The sequence below is a fragment of the Alosa alosa genome, chromosome 1 (genome assembly GCF_017589495.1).
Source record: "Alosa alosa isolate M-15738 ecotype Scorff River chromosome 1, AALO_Geno_1.1, whole genome shotgun sequence".
Classification (NCBI taxonomy): Eukaryota; Metazoa; Chordata; class Actinopteri; order Clupeiformes; family Clupeidae; genus Alosa; species Alosa alosa.
Window position 1 is genome coordinate 31,239,390 of NC_063189.1, and position 18,070 is coordinate 31,257,459.

At 43.9% G+C, this 18,070-nt stretch overlaps 1 protein-coding gene across 2 annotated transcripts in view; it reads left to right on the forward strand.

Moving 5' to 3' along the window:
- Positions 1-17,517, forward strand: part of pcdh7a (protocadherin 7a) — a 30,441-nt gene extending 12,924 nt beyond the window's left edge. Inside the window, exons 3-4 of one of the 2 annotated variants that reach the window (XM_048257565.1) lie at positions 11,647-11,848; positions 13,941-17,517. In XM_048257565.1, the coding sequence (XP_048113522.1) occupies positions 11,647-11,848; positions 13,941-14,488 (750 nt within the window). In that variant the 3' untranslated portion in view covers positions 14,489-17,517. The remainder of the gene's footprint in view (positions 1-11,646; positions 11,849-13,940) is intronic. The other variant, XM_048257571.1, reaches the window with a different exon arrangement.
- Positions 17,518-18,070: the final 553 nt, after the last annotated feature.

The following is an 18,070-nucleotide window of genomic DNA, read 5'->3' on the forward strand; positions in this document are numbered from 1 at the left end:
TGTGTGTGTGTGTGTGTGTGTGTTTCTATGTGTGTGTCTGTGTGTGTGCATGTTTGAATGATTGGCAGAAAAAGCAAGTGAGGGGCACAGCAAAAGTGAGTGTGATGGGTAGAAATTCAATATGATTTAGCCAGGACAGAGCGTACAGGCGTAGAGAGAGAGAGAGACATTGGATGGTAGGACATTTGTTTTTAGTAAAAGCATAAAAATAGGTACTTGTATAGTGTTAAGATCTTTAAAATCATCCTGCAGTGGAGTGGGCAAGTGTGTGTGTGTGTGTGCATGGTTGTGTGTGCGTGTGTGTGTGTGTGTGTGTGTGTGTGTGTGTGTGTGTGTGTGTGTGTGTGTGTGTGTGTGTGTGTGTGTGTGAGGATTGTGAGGAAGGAAGGGTTAGAGCGTTTGGAGATTGGGAATGATCCCTGCCATCCACCTTCAAATTCTATCCTTCAGGCAAGTCTAAGCATAGACTCAGACCTTTGATACTCTGCTCATTTATCTGTGTGTGGGTATGTGTGTGTGTGTGTGTGTGTGTGTGTGTGTGTGTGTGTATGTGTGTTTGTATGTGTGTGAATGTGCACACACGCACACACATTTGTGTGTGTGTGTGTGTGTGTGTGTGTGACTTATATAAATGAGTGGGCCTGTTGGGGCCTGTGGGTTCGTTTTTAGGGCTCTGTCTAGTGTTAGAGTGTGTCAGTTTCCGTCCCACCTGCCCACATTAGTCTACAGAAAAGACCTCAGAGATGAGAGAGGGCGGCCCACGCAGTGCCTAACCAGAATAACGCAATAGGCTCCGTTCTGTAGTGCTCTCAAGTATGCAAGGAATGCACATATGCCGTCACCAAGGTCAGGTAGAAGGTGTTACTCAACATCATCTATCTATCTATCTATCTATCTATCTATCTATCTATCTATCTGTCAATCTATCTATATATCTGTCTGTCTATTTGTCTATGAAATATCAAATATTAAGTTGTTGTGTGCACAACCACATCTGCCTTCACTTCCCCACCCCTGACACCCCTCCTCCCAGAAAAATCTGCACTCCTTCAAAATTAAATCAAAGCCATGCATATCAAATGGCCAATTAAAGCCACAAACATGTTCCCCGGGAGATTAAGTGCTGCCTCTTGATTGGTGCAGTGAAGGAGATCGCACAACTAAAAAAACAACCGGAAGAAGAAGATTTAAGGAGGACAGGGAAAAAAACACATGTTAGACGACTAACAAACTGAAGAGAGATGAAGTGAAAGGTAACATGTTGAGCCATGGGAATGGCCATTAAAAGATTATTTGGACACTGCTACATAATCAGTATTTTTAGCTGTTTGACAGCATGAACCGAATTTAGCCGGAGGCTTACGCTAATCACAATGGACATGATGTCCATGTGTTAGTGTTCACTCTCTCGAATGTCATTTGATCACTTTGGGTGTGTGAGAGGAAAATATTCGGAGAAAAGTACTGACACTCCACATTTGACTCACTCTCACATACACCCGCCCCCACTTGCTCTGTGACCACGCTTGCCGATCGGCCACGACCCGTCACGACTCGGTCACTCGTTTCTCACCCTCGTCTTGGCGGCAGAAGGGGAGCGAGAGAGTGCGGCGGTCACACCAGGGCCATGCCTGTCAAGACTGGCCGCGTTTCAGCCGGACGCCTTCCAGCCGTGCTGCTCGTTTCGCACAAAGCATTATCTCTCTCTCTCTCTCTCTCCCACATACACTCTCTCTCTCCCTCTCCCCATTTCTTTCTCTCTCTCTCTCTCTCTCCCTTCTGGCTGAATCAAGACTCTGTGCTGAGACTGGAGGAAAGCAGCCCAGGTGCATGAGAGAGGAGAGGGAGCCTCGCCTGCATAGTGCGGCTGCTAACAAATCCACCCTGGGTGCTCAGGGAACAGTAAACAACACTTTGTTTTGAAATGAGCTCATTCTAATACTTGGAGTATTTAATAGTTTTTAAAAAAAGAAAGTGTTTGGCTCACTGTGAGGATATGAGATATGCACATCGATTTGGTGAGTCAGACAGATGGAGAGATACGTCCAAGTAATTTGCTTCACTTGAAAGCGGTTTTGTCTCAAAGGGCATCAAAAGAGCCGACGAAGTGGTGTCGTTACTCATATAAAAATATGACGGATTGCGTCAGGAGAACCATAAAGACCCAGACATGGGATAAAGACAGCAGTGTCTCCTTCACTTTTCACGCTTTCACTCTCTATCCCTTTTTCTTTAACTCTCTCTCACACACACAGGCACACACACACACACATGGACACAGAGTCTATTGTCAAGGAAACTGCAGCCCGCTGCGACACATTTCTGGACTCTTTGTCCATGGCTGTGTCTGTGTGTGTGTGTCTGTGTGTGTGCCTTCACCCTGTGTGAGGTCGTGTGTGGGAGGTGTGTGGATGGCTGCGAGCATGGTCCCCAGCAGGACACTGAAGAGGCTCAGGCTTAGCGTGTGTGTGTGTGTGTGTGTCTACAGGGTGAATAGGTTCCAGCTATAAACAACTGCGAGGTTAGGATTGTGCAGTGTAGGGTATTGGGGGTTGTGTGTGTGTGCATGTGTGTGTGTATGTGTGTGTGTGTGTGTGTGTGTGTGTTTGTTTGTTTGTTTTATTCATAGTGTGCGAGACAGGTTTGATAGTGTGTGAGAGAGTGTAGCTGAGATTTACGACCTATATGGCCTCTCATAATTCTGTTTTGTGTGTGTGTGTGTGTGTGTGTGTGTGTGTTAAATCCTCTGTCACCTATTGTGTCCGTCCCCACACACTGTTTTGTGAAGTAAGGGGGAGTGGGGAGGTATTGTGTGGTGCCTGGTTTGTTCTATTCAGTCTTATTTCAGTGTAGGGATGTCACTAATTCAAGACTGGACATCCTTATTCAGTCCATTATTCTTTACGTACACACACACACATGCTCTCTCTCTCTCTGTCTCTCTCTCACACACACACACACACACACACGCACACACACACACACACACATGCTCTCTCTCTCTCTGTCTCTCTCTCTCACACACACACACACACACACACACACACACACACACACACACACACAATACCATTATTCACAGATGTGGTCAGTCATACCATGGGCATTGTACTGCCCGGATGGCCAGAGCTAATTCACAATAGGAGATAGCGTATGTGTGTAGGAGTATCCCTGTCAGCACCATGGGGTATTTATTTCACTGGCACACACACACACACACACTTGCGTATATAGGATCCAGCAAACACAGAAAGCTGTTGTTCAGATATTGTGTCACAAATGAATAAATTACCATGTATTTGTATGACATTTAAACTTGTTCAGTGTTTTCAGCCTCTGTCACAGAGACATAAAGAGGCTATGAACCCTTGCTCTAAATACCAGAGAGCACTTTTCTGATCCGTTATCTGACTAATATATGACCAGAGGGATCATTTTAAATAGCTACCATTTCAGGAAACTGTTTTTATTTGTTTATTTTGGTACATATAACATATTGTTCAGGTCACATGGGAAACTGGATCTGAAAGGGAAGAAAATAGAATTAGAAGTGCCCCATTTCACAGACATCAGTTGACAGCCTGAAATGCCTTCAACAGCATTAATTACTCAGGAAGGCTCAGTGGACATGATATTGGCTGTCACTAACGTTTTCAGTTGGGAGTCATTTGGCCCATTTTTCTCTATGACGCCAACATCTCCAAAACAGGCCCAGTCTCTTCACGCATGAAATAAATAATTACCTCAGTAGGATCAGTTCAACTATCTTAGAGAAGGTATTTATATCATAGAGGATGAGTCTATCTGCGTCAAATTAAGCAATCATATCACTGCTTTCCCACGTTTACTGTAATGTGAAGCGGGTGGCTGCACAGTTGGAATTGAGTCTAGTTTAAAGCAGTCACCAGTAAATACTCAGAGAGAATGTGGAGGGTGCCTAGTTAGCCTCCATGATGTGTTTGTCTCTGAGTAAAATGGCTGAAAGACCTCTTGCAGTTTTGGCATCTAATGAGGTAGTTCTTGCTTGGCTCCTCCAGAGAAACTGTCTTGGCTCGGGAAATTGCAGCAAAGGAAAAGTGGTGTTGTAAAATAGCTCCTAGACTGCCCTCTAGTGTTGGCTACCGGTTTTCTGGTCACTTCTGGTCTTTTGGTTTGTAGAGCATTTTGTGTGTGTGTGTGTGTGTGTGTGTGTGTGTGTGTGTGTGTGTGTGTGTGTGTGTGTGTGTGTGTGTGCGCGTGCGTTGTCCATTAAGGCCTCTTTGGGAGACTCTTTATAGCATCATTATACACACATGCATCACAGGCACCCACACATGCAGACCCAAACCTGCACAAAGCCAGACTGTACTTGGGACATCCTGTTTACTTCAGCACACACAATAACAGCTGCTGTGTACCAAGCTGAGTGATTCATCAGCACAGTCACAGACACACTGCAAAGAGAATTTATGAACATCTATTTCCTCTTGTGTATAATAAACACACAGAGAGAGAGAGAGAGAGAGAGAGAGAGAGAGAGAGAGAGAGAGGGCAAAAAGGGCATCCTCTTTTCTTCAACAATGAAGCGTGGTGCAAGAGAGAGACTCAGTTATACAGACACATACTGTATAGACACTCATGTTGTCCATTGTGGATTGTTGCTTGACTGTGACAAAAGGCATATAGAGGGTTTGACAGTATACTATTCCACTAAAAAATAGACATATGCTAACTGTAAAATGTATTTAGCAGCGTGTGTGCTAATGATGATGACACCAGCTGTTTTCCTCAGCTCCGACGGGATGCCAGCACATCCTTTGATTTCAGCAATTTCAACATGTGGCTTTCCTGTGACTTAAAGCAGCAGTTAATATTATTTTGTTGATTTGTGTTATTGTGCCATGGACATGATCTTGAATTCTGTCCATAATTGGTTGTGGGCCTAGTGGGAAAACGACTGCAATGGATTTGACTGAAATAGAGTCTATTTTATCTTGGAGAGATAGTCCAACATTTTCTTCAGATACTACCAGAATGCACCAAATGAATAACCGGACTCTCGCCAGATGAATTTCGTTCCGCCTAGCTCCACTCATCCATCTGGGATTGATCCATTGGAGAGGTGTTTCAGAAGGCTGGGCCTTATAAAAAATCCTTGCTTATGATTGGATAAGCCACTTGTCTATCATCTATTGACGTGCTACTTCAACCACTCACATCGAAGTCAACCCGTGACGCTGAGAACAGTCTTACAGTCGCTTCTACGCTACGTCACATTTATGAAACTCCCGCCCTGCGTCCTGATTGGCTGTACCATAAAATCTGGTGCCGAAAACACTCTCAACGGCAGCGATCCCAGATGGATGTGAGTGGAGCTAGGTGGAACGAAATTCATCTGGTAGGAGTCAGGTTACCAAATTAAGCCTATAATTACTGAACCCTCAGTAACCATTCAGATTAATTAAATAATTTTGCTTTGTAAATGTATTCTCCTATCCCTGTACTAATAAAAAAGATTATTATTCATTGCATTACTAAAATTCTCTACTCATAATTATTTTAATTGATAAGTTTTCATTGTGCTACAAAAATTATGTCTGCGCCATTGAATGCACATGTGCTCCTTGGGAGGAAAGTAAGCGTCAGGCCCTAGCCCTGCCATGATCATTTCTACTGAATGCATTTTAAAAGACCAGTGGCATTTGATAGCGACATTGGTTGAATTCAATTATCGACAAAGTGGAATGTATACGAAATAAGATGGGCTTCATGAGACAAGGCAGTTTGTAAATGCAGGTATTTAAGCACTGCACACAGACAGGTCATTAGAGTAATGTTAGACAATGACATGAGCGTGAGTGAAAGGAAAGGATAGTCATTCATCACTGACCGTGATAAGCCAAGCCATTACGCACACATGTATGGTCAAGATCCAGCGACTGAATGGTGTAATGACAAGATGGAACAAAATAGACGGCACTTCAAAGCCTCGAGTGATTTCGTGTGCTCTGTGTCTTTGTAAAGTCAGCATTTCCACAGTTACACCACTAGGGGTGCTCTTTCTGTATCTCTCTCACACACACTCTTTGTGACTGCTTTGCAGTGATCAGATGACACCCGGGCTGAAGTTAATATGCGCTAATCCATGTGTGGGTGTGTGCGTGCGTGTGTGTGCGCACGCGTTTGTGTGTACACACGTGTGTGTGTGTTTGTTTGTGTGTGTGTGTGCGCACGCGTTTGTGTGTGTATGTGTGTATGCATGCTTTTGTGCTTGTGTGCATGCGTTTGTGTGTGCACACGTGTGTGTGTGTGTGTGTGTGTGTGTGTGTGCACGCGTTTGAGTGTGTATGTGTGTGTGCATGCTTTTGTGTATGTGTGTGAATGTGCCCTCCCTTTTGTGTCTTATTCTCTACCTTTATGTTTCCTCTCATTTTCTATCCACCCTATCCTTCATTCCTCCACTCTCTCTATAACTCCCTCCCTTTCTCACCTCTCTCTCTCCCTCTCTCTCTCTCTCTCTCTGCAGTGCTTCTTTCTCTGCATGGTGATTATTATTCTTTGCACAGCCCTGGTGCTGATAGTCAGATACTGCTGAGCCTTCCTCTAAATCACCTGGAAGCCAGCCCACCACGGAGGAGAACAGAGCGGGAGGTAGAGCAGGAGAGAAGGGGAGACAGTAGAGGAGAAAGGAGGAGGACGGTGAGCGAGGGCAGGGAGAGAAAGGAGTAATCAGGGGAAACGAGGAGAGGAGGAGAAGAGGAGGAGAAGAGCACAAAGGAAGGAGGAGAAAGATCAGGAGAGGGAGAATGAGAGAGAGAAAGAGGGAGAAAGAGAGAGAGAAAAGAGAGGCGAAAAGGGCATCCTTTTTTTCTTCAACAATGAAGCGTGGTGCAAGACAGGCTTGCAGGTTAGACTGCAATTTTCATGCTGCAGAGCAGTGACTTCACACACAAGTGCGCACACACACACACACACATACAGACTCTCACTCTCTCTCTCACACACACACACACATGCGGCACACAAAGGCACGCTCACACACCACTGACCTTTCTGTTGCAGTAGAAATGAAAGCTGTGCGGAGTGTCAAAAACAGTTGCATTAAAAACAGGACAACATTGACAATTCAGCTTTCACACATGCTCAGTCATCCGTGTGCTGAAGCACATCAGCCTGTCAAATGAATTTACTTATAAAGTCAGGTATCGTCTCTGTGGGCTGAGCTGAATTCTCGTGTAGTTGTTTGGATGACGAGAGATTTTTATATGCTTGTGTGACTCCTTTTTGTTTGTGTGTCTCTTTGTGAATGCGTTGGTATGCCTGAGTGCTTTTACACATGCATTTGTGAGGATGCACTTTTGCTTGTATGATTGTTTTAAGCTTGTGTTGGAGTGGCTGTGCGCTCGTGTAGGGGTTTTAGTGCATGGGTCTGGAGGTTTGAGTGTTTGTATGTCTGGATATGTCAAGGGTCTGTCATTTACTCTGTTTTGTGTTAATAGGTTGACCTCTGTTAATAGGTTGAGTTGCTGTAAAATGGTGCAGCCTGTGGGTTTGTGTGCTAACCACAGTGCTAGTCATTTTGAAAATAGGTTTACTCAGCAATACAGTACAAAAAGGCAGTGGTGTATCAAAAATGTGTGTGTTGTTGTTTTAGAGGCTGATTGTTCCACAGATGAGTTGAGCTATGCTTGAGCTACCCTTGTGCTATGTATGACTGACTCCATCCTTTATTCATTATCAGAATGTCTGTCTGTTGAATATGCAAAGTCATGCAACAAGGAGAGCTACAAGGACTAATTAATCAGGGAGCGTCCTTTGAAGCATTAGGTATGAATGTTAAATCCTAATTAGTGTTGTGGCCAAGTTGAACTTTGTGTATTGCACACACACGCACACACACACACCCACAAACACAAACACAAACACAAACACAAACACAACACACACACACACACACACACACACACACACGCACACACACGCACACACACACGCACACACACACGCACACACAACAACACACAACACAACACACACACACACACACACACACGCACACACACACACACACACACACACACACACACACACACACACACACACACACACACACACACACACACACACACACACACACGCACACACCCACTTAAGAGAACAGGGAGTTTCTGCATATCCCACATGGTGGTTGCCAGATGTTTTTTTTTTTTAATATATGAGTGATTGGTGTTCTGTACACTTCTTTTGGAGAACTTGCCAAACGCATTGCAATATGTTCTACTGTCATACACACCTAAACAATAGTGCGCGTGCACACACACACACACACACACACACACACACACACACACACACACACACACACACACACACCGTGTAGGGAAATGGGCTGTGTCAGATGAGGAGGAGGCTTGTTATGTTTGCTGTCACACACCATTAACATTCCAGCGGTAAGAGTGCTGTCGGAGGAGCTCTGGCCTGCATCCAAGCGTCTAACCTCCCCCACCGCAGGGACAGGAGAGCGCCCATGCCACTTACACAATAAAACAAGCCAAAGTCACTGACTTTTGGGCTTCCTTGCACACATTCACAAATTTCCTGAAGTTACGATCCATTGTACACACTCAGAAATATCTAAAGACTGCCTAAACTTGTATTTAAATCTACAATATATCACAAAAAAATCCCTGGTTATACCAACTTATAGTTTATAGTTTAATCCTGTTGTGGTGAGACTGGTGAATCAATGGCCTTTGCCTCTTTATTGTTGATGTTGTCATTTTTGGTAGACACTGTACAACCCCCCTTCGGTGGTGTCACATCCTTCATGGTACAAAATGACTGACAGGCAAACAGTGATATCCATCACTTTTAAAGTTTTCTGATCAGTTAATGCAGTCAGACCATGTTGAAAGTTAAGTTCACATGTAACAAGGGCCGTCTGATGTCCAGAAATGTAGATTTTTGCACCTTATAATATATTTTAAGTAATAACATTATAGTAGGGTAGAAATAAATAATATTAAAATACATTTTATGGAGTGGTGGGTACTCAAAAAAACTAATTTCATATGACCAGGTAGGCAGCATACTGTAAAGTTATCTAAAAATATCATCCTTACCGCATCTTAAATTCAACCAGTTTTAGTCAGAGAGCACAAACCAAATCAGTAAAGCAGATATTGCTTATAGTGCTACACTGGTATTTGATCATACTCCCAGTCCCAGCCCAATATAATGTACCCCTGCATATTTCATTGTCCTGTTTGCCTGTTTCTCCATTTTACTGCTTTAACAGTAGGCAGTGTTTTCTCCTCAGTCCATTAATTATTAAAGTTGTAATAGCATGCCTATGTCACAGCATGCCTTGGCTGCTGCCAATCTACCTTGTGCCAGAGACAGACCAAGGTCAAAACATCCATCAACTTTGTCTCTTATACACCGCTCTTTGTGTTTTGGTTGCCTAAATAAATCGCCTCCCTTGTACAGACTCACCACATACACTGACCTTAAGTGCCTCTGCGATTTGTTAGATGCTGTAAGGTCAACAGCACAGGATGTATAGCCTCTACCTCATGGCAGAAAGTGTGTTAGTCTGGGAAAAAGAGAGCGAGCGGGTGAGACAGTGGAATTATGGGTCAATAAATCGTGCTTATGGGAAGCACACCAGTGGGACTCCTAAGCAGGTCAAGGGCAAGGCATTGATCGGGCACATCATAAACCAGCCTGTGTAAGAGCTGTGTGTGTGTGAGAGAGAGATAGACAGAGAAAGAGATGGGTGGGGGATGGAAGGGTTGTATGAAAGATTTAGAGAGAGTGAAAACTGTTTCTGAGATTAGCTGAATAGACAGGAGTGATGACTGAGTGGAAGGAAAACATTATCATGGAGGTACATTATCCATTTACTTAATCGTCTTCATCACATAATTTACTTCTTTGGACATTTTGCATGCTTCTGTTTCTTTGCATGTATTTATGTATTTCAATGTTCTCAACACTTACCTTCACAGGTTATTTTCATGCAGTGCTGATGTTTAACTAATTAGAGATGTCTTACCAAAGTCCTTATAGGCAAGTCCCCCCACTCGGCAGCCATCTTGGTAACGCACTTTGGGCAGTTATCGGGCAGCTATTTTCATATTGAAGTGAATGGGGAGGCATATAGAATTGAATTTCCTTGAATTTCCCCTTGGGGATCAATAAAATATCTATCTATCTATCTATCTATATAGCAAGGGGCCGGACATGTATACACTACTGCCATATTGGCGTTACAAACTAACCCCATGCATTTCTATGGAGGATTTTTTTACTGCTATGTCTCCTCATTAGAAAGTCTCTGGTTTTAGCCTTCAGCCCTCTCACCTGGCCAGTAGCCTATAGATATCTGCTTGTTGTGTTTGTGATGACCCCCAGCTGCCCTTTGCTGTCATTGACTTGTTTACTGTATAAGCACAAGTCTGTGTGCAAGTCAGTCCAGTATTTCACCCAGTAAATGCTATTGAGTCCAGTGACATTTAGAAGTTGAGCAAATTACTATAGTGTGTCTATGCTGCCGTAGCTACCAGTAATGAGCAGAATCAACTTAGAATGTGAAGACATAACGTTCATTTCTGGAATGGAGTGCCTGGTCAACGAATTAGTGAGTTCTTTTCACTTTGACCATGAAGGAGGGGAGGGGGCTCATAACTTTTGATGTTGCCTCAGTGTCAAATGAAACGTTCAATTAATCTCACATTCATTACTCTCTATTTCCCCATCCTCTGTTCTCTTCTGCTCTCTCTCTCTCTCTCTCTATCATATCCTAATTCACTCTCCATCCCTCTCTCTCACACTCATTTTCCATCCTTCATCACCTTGATTAAGCTTGACAGTGGGGCGTGTTAATGTGGTTACTGTGCATTTAGCAGCTGCCCATCACTTCCTTACAGTCACTGGAGACCTACTGTACCCAGTCACCCTAATCTGTGGCAAAAAAACACTTCATTTCTCCCTCCAGTGGGAGTCCATCTTAATGGAAACTCAATTTGGTTATATAATATATATGTGTGTGTGTGTGTGTGTGTCCGTGAATGTACATGTGCGTTCACAGATATTTCTGTGGATTAAATTCTTGAAAGGGGACAAATTTCCTCTTCGGAGAATGATTCCTTAGGGCCCTTGTTTCAGTAATAAAACACATGCTCCAGTTTCAGCGTGTAATTTCTAATGTTCCACCAAAGAGACGAGAGTTCTCCTCCCCATCTGTGTCGTTCTCTATGAGCCACTGCCACAAGGTGTGTGTGTGTGTGTGTGTGTGTGTGTGTGTTTCATTATTAGTTTGTTCCAATATTTGCATGGCAAATTTAATGCCATTGACAGCAGTACATTTTGTTCTGCACTATTTAATTATATGCAGTTGTGCCCCCTTCCCCCTCCTAACACAAAAACACTATGGAAACTTCATTGCAATTCATTCTCCAGCTATTTTTGCTTTATGGCCAGCAGTGAAGACAAAATAATGACAGATTATAATGATTTAAATGGTTCCCAAGGAAGCAAGTGCTGCTTGATAGCTTCATAAGATGTCTTTGTCATCAAGCTGAGACTATTAGAGACGTGTGTGAATGCAAGCAGATGGCCATCCTGCAGTCCTCATGTGGCTCCTCTCTGCATGTCCTCTCCCAGCAGACGCTGCGGCGCGTTACCTTCTCGGTGGTGAGCCAGCCCCAGGACCCAGGCTGCTACGACAGCGGCCTGGAGGACTCAGAGACGCCCAGCAGCAAGAGCTCGTCGGGGCCACGGCTGGGGGCACTGCCTCTGCCAGAGGATGGCTACGAGAGGACCACTCCAGAGGGCAGTGTGGGCGAAGAGGAGCATGTGGAGAATGGTGAGTGTGCGCCAGCCAAAGAATCCCCCACATGACCCCAACACACCGGCAAAGAATCCCCCACATGACCCCAACACACCGGCAAAGAATCCCCACATGACCCCAACACACCGGCAAAGAATCCCCACACACAGCCAAAGAACCCCACACAAAACCCCAACACACACCCAAAGAACCTCTGCATGCATCCCCAACACACAGCCAAAGAACCCCCACACACCGGCAAAGAACTTCCTAAACACACCCCAACACACAGCCAAATAACCTACTACACACACCCCAACACACAGCCAAAGAGCCCTAAAACACTCCTATGCTACAAAAGCCCACCTCTGCCGCTCAGAAGGGCTGGTCATTCGCGCTGGATGCTGCATGACGCAACATTCTATCTCCCGCCGGATGCTGCATAGCGCAACATTGACTCTCCCGCTGGATGCTGCGTAGCGCAGCATGCTTTTTATTTCATGTTTCTAGGTGCTACAGAGGCTTAGATATTAAATTTTGGTAGACGTTGACAATTTTTAGTATGTTTTCAGAAAACCCTCAGGAAATAAGGTTATTTAGTCTAGAATGCCATAGGATTCTATAGGCGTTTTTAGCAGGCATTTTAGGAGTAAATGGGTTAATGAGAGCTTCTCAGGCAGTTTCAGTTTGGAGGGGTTTTGTGTAATTATCTAAAAACATTTTTTCGTGGAAGGCCAAAAATGTAATCAATGCCCTCGTGAAAATAACAAGGATGGGAAGGCCTGATAAATAAACCAATGATGGAATGCTTAATTTAGAATATCAAAGGAATGCCAACTGTTTTTTTTTTGTTTAGGAGAGTTTTTGAACTCATTTCTGCATAGTAGAGCAACTATGTTAAGAATTATTTATGTGCTAGAGATGAGAACTGCGCTTGAAGCGCCTAAATGGATGTGAAGGCTGCGTTACGGGAAACTGTTGCTTGAAATTGTTTTACATGACCTGAAGCTTTATAGATTATTATTACATGGTAGGATTGTGGCCCATGATATCTGTTTGAAGTCATTTTTTGTTTATCAAATTCTGTGCATAATGCAGTTCAAACGCACTGAAGGACCATAATTCTACTCCTGACCTAGTACAGCAGTTTACAAAATTGCCTCTGTAAACTGTAAAATGGCTTTGATTAGCTGAGTCCTCTAACTTAACCTCCCCTTTGGTGTTCATTAATTTAATGGTGGGCATTTATAATTTATGTTGTCATCGAATATGGGTTTACATTTGGGTTCTTATATTTCAGCTCCATGCAAATTTTGTAATACAAGAAGCGTTTGAGTTGTCCCTCTAAATATGTAAGGAATCCACAGCCTCTATTCTTAAGAGGAGTGTGCGCTTCCTCTTGAATCCCACAATGTCAATGGAAGCTTAAGCAGTCTTCAAATTGTATGGTGTCCTTGAATTAAGCATGCCCAAAATAGACAGCCCAGAGTACACACACACATGCGGCAGAATATTATTTGTGCATGTGTGCTCATGATTATATTTATGGTTGTCAGGTTGTCAAGGAGATCAGTCTTCTTTCACACACAAATTATTATTATTTATATATATATATATATATATATATATATATATATATATATATATATATACCGGTAAGCTGCATGTTGGGGTTACCTTTATTCACCTGCCCTTTCTCTATAGTTTATATGCAGTGCAGTATAGCTCTTTCTTGTAACAGATCATAAAGTAAGAGCTGCACTGAAGTCTGAAAGAATGCCAGGGAGCAGTGGGAAAGGTGCTTTCGGAGTCTAAATCAATGGCTCTCAAGGGAATAATGGCAGGTCTAGCTCTGATTTACACATTTGTGAATGACTTTTTGGCCTCATAACTTTATTGTCTGTAAAAATGATAAAAGAGAGTTAGGTAACAGTGGTAAGTAAGCCATTGCTCATTAGACATGATGTACACACACGTCTGCATGTCAGTTTGCCATCAATATCAGTACATTTGAATAGTACTCAGCATTGACGTCAGTATGCACCACTGTTCAGTTTGCACAGCTACACATTGCTCCCATCAGAAGCAGTGTGACTCAAACCCAAACTCTGTCTTGTCCCCCTCCCAGACCCAAGGCAGCTGCCCGACGTGGCCTTGACAGGGAAGTGCACGCAGGAGTGTGACGAGTTCGGCCACTCCGACACCTGCTGGATGCCCGTGCAGGTTTCGCCCCGGAGGCATCCCGGCAACGAGCCGTCACGCCTGTCCACCTTTGCCTCACCCGGTGGCTGCATGGGGGTCGGAGGTGACCGCAACAACAACAACGAGGACGACGAGGGCAGCGAGCCAGACGCGGACGACGAAGACGGAGAGGGTTCGGAGCGCGGCGGCTCGGGCGGACGGAGACCCGGCCTGCGCAGGCACGTCCGGGACACTCTGGCCAACGGAGACCCGCTGGGAGACCGCAACAGCAACGTCGGCGACCACAACCGCAACCTGCTCAACCGCAAAATGACCTCGGCCTCCTACGACACGTTCAGCAGTGCCGGGTTCGGACGCAGCCGCCTGGAGGAGGAGGAACAGCGCACCCCGGAAGTCATCCCGCTCACGCGGACCGGCGGCGACTACAAGACCACCTCCTGTCTCACACTCTCACGCAGAGAGGTGTACCTGTGAGCGCCCGGGAGAAGCAGAGAGGCAGACAGAAAGATGAGAGAGAGAGAGAGAGAGAGAGAGAGAGAGAGAGAGAGAGAGTGTGAGTGGGAGAAAGACAAAGAAAGAGAAAAAAAGAAAGGTCCACTAACATTGATTTCCCTCAAATTTGCAGGACCCTAAAAAAATCAAAATGGGTTAAACATCTGTTAAAACAGGTGTAGCCCTGAAGCCAAATAAATCAGTGAAATAGTCCAATTGAACTTTCATTTGAATTAAAATAAACTGAGAATCCTTGTCTGAAACCCCCAACTGTGCATCATAAGGATGATGTGCTGCTTGGCCCATCCCTGAGCAAATGTGCTAATCCCCCGCTCATCCGGCCCTCTAGGGGCAGTTCTTGGAATTGCAGCGGCGAAGAAAAGTTGGCGGTCTGTCAAGCACATCCATGTGTTCCAAAGACCAACATTTTGAGCCAGTTTTTTCAGACCAGCATGGACCTATTCTCAATGAGATTGCACAGGAAAAATCTGTTTAGGCTTATCAGTCAATGAAAAAAGGAGTCACTAAGACTGAATTATATATCACCTGTAGGTACTGTTATCAACAAACACTGTTATCAGAACAGGACATTGTAAAATGCCACTTGTAACATCTAATCTGTCTCTTATATGGGGTGATTCCCCTCTGAACAGACAGTTTAGCCTTTCAGTTAAGAAACAGTTTCCAGGCAATGGTGACAGTTGTCCCATGTTTTCTTTTCTTTAATCTCAATGCAGTGATGCGTATTCACGCTTGTATAGGTTCTTTCATGTGTCTTATTCTTCTTACTCTGACATGTTCCTCTACACTCTCCACACATAGACACACACTCACACAGACACACACACACACACAGACATTTCTTATATGTGAACAGATGCATGTTAATGCTCATCTCCTCATCGTGCATACATTTACAAACGGACACACAACTCTGTGTGTCATGTGTATGTTTGTGTGCTCAAGCCAATGCTGTCCAACATTGCTTTTAAGATCACTACTGTAGCTGTAGCATTTTTGCCTGCTTTAACTCAACCAGTTTATATATAAAAATATGTAAAACATTTAAACATATTTGAATACCTAATCATTCTAACAATACTACTGGGAAGGCATTCTGATGACTTTGTAGGTACATCTATACTATAATGTATACAAGGAACCAACCGCATTCCTTTCTAGTAGAGACCATAGATAAACCAAATCTGTACAATAGACACTGCATGATAATAAGCAAATGCTTATTTGGTTAACGGGAAAAAAAACAAAAGATTTTTTTTGTGAGGGAGGGGATGCTAAGCCTTCTTTTCTCTGTGTGTGTGTGGCACTTGAGCCAAGGGATGAGCCAAGGGGTATTGGTGTGTAAAATCTCTTTCACAAGCTGGACAGAGAGTGATGGAGAGCAACCTTTGATCTTGCGGCAAACGCTGGATCAACCCATGTACAGAGCTGGAGCAGCTCGCAAGGATTAAATTGCTGCATTCAACACACAACAATGGTTTAAATGGCCGACACTGCTCAGACCTTATCTACACCTCTCAGGTACCACGAGTCTGTTTGTGAGTTGTCAGTGATGACCCACTTCTCCAGTGTGCTCTTAATGCCACAAGGGAGGTTGCTCTCCCTCCCTGTCCATGGGGGCTTCCTGGCCACTAGAGGGCACCCTTTTTGACACTTCCTCTTTCCCACACCTTGCCCCATTCTCACCCAAGTAGACGCTCCCCTCTCCTCCACCCAACCTCCACCTCTAGCTAGTCAGATCCTGAATCTCCACACACTGTAATATGAATGAAATGGGATCCAGATTCACCAAAGATTTTAGCATGTTTTGTTTTCTCACAGTTCTCGTTTAAGTCTTTTTCATCTACCTAAACAGCACTACCTGTGCACTCTTGACTCATTGTTGTATAGTTCTTAAATGAGAAGAGACTTTCAAGTCTCAATTTTGTTTTGTATTTGTTTTTTTGAAAGCCATGCTAAAACCGTTTGTGAATCAAAACCTGCGCCATATTACTGTCTTCACGGGAGCAGCCTTCCTTGCTGAGGCTGGGGACTCCGTCCGGTCCCGCCACGCCAAATCCCCACCGGCTCCTCCTGCTCTCCTGCGACCTTAAGGACCCACTGACCCATTCCGGAGCCCTGGTGCTTCAGTGCCTGGACACGACTACAAAAACAAAACAAAAAACACAAGAGAAACGGATTGATGTAGAAATCATAAAGGGGGAAAAAAGACTACAGCACTAATAATGATGCAGACTCAATAGGAATTGAATTCCGCATGAACTGAACCTGCATTTTTTGTTTTGTGGAGAGACTCACTCCAGTTCTGCTCTGCATTTTTTGTCTGTTTTTGGTAAACAGCAGATTCTTTGGCTATATAATAACTGCTGTTTTAATGCAGTCTGTAAGTATTCCTGTACATTTTCGCGAGGGAGGGAGGCTCTGAACTGTGAACATGAGGGGCATCAGTGTGTGCTTGTGTGTGTGTGAATGAACGTGAGAGACTACTTTTTTTCTACTGCATGCTATACCAACAATTTCCATTCGCATATACCAGTTCCCATTCTGATGGTGGGAGGAGGGGTAGAAGAGGACCAATTTTCCTTTACACACACACACACACACACACACACACACACACACACTGCTCACATGCACATGAGCAGACACACACACACACACATTTTTGTATGGTGAACTCATACCCATTTCTGCCCACTCCTCCCATTTATTCCCACCTGCCATAGTAGAACTACCTTGTAGAGAGATGAAATCTTTAACCAGAAAGGCATGCTAAAAGGGTCTTCAGTCCTGCACTTATAATAATTAATATTAAATTGTATTTTTTTTTCCTTTATTCAGTTTTTATGCTCATGTGAGAGACTTTGTTACTCTCTTAGTGTAATTATGAGATGAATCGCATTTGATATGAGGGAAAGAAGAGGGCAGTGAAAGGTTTGGTATGTTACCTGTACAAGTTTGACTTTGACATTAAAACTCCTGCAAACCTCTGTGGCTTCCAGTTTCTTTCCTGACACTTCATCAGGATAAGTGTAGATCTCTTAACACCGAATCATGTTTAACATCTTTTCCTCATGGGCTTTACATTAAGAAATATGCTAAGCACAACCATTTCTTACTATTCTCCCCTAAGCATGAATAAATATAGTCTAGCAACTCTCCGTTGGCTTGTGAGCTGGAAAAATTACTTCTATCAGGCCAATCAAATCGTGTATAGAGACGTTAGGTGGGCTTAATGTAATGATTGATGGCAGAGTTGCAACAGTTTGGCTTGAATTCCCTGCTACTTGAAAACAAAGAAGATGGATGTTGCTGTTGTCGAACAGCGTGACACGAGTTAAGCTTTTTTTAAGTTGGCAAAAGTTTAAACAACTAGCCTACTAGCTCCGCTGGTGGGAAAATGCATGGGACTCATATAGGGTTGCCACCTGTGTCTGACAAAAATCCTGGACATTTTGACCATCCAATCGACCTTTTTGTTTGTAAGCAACGGCGCCTTTCGCACATCTAACACAAGATAAAAACCGTCATTCTAAGCGACAA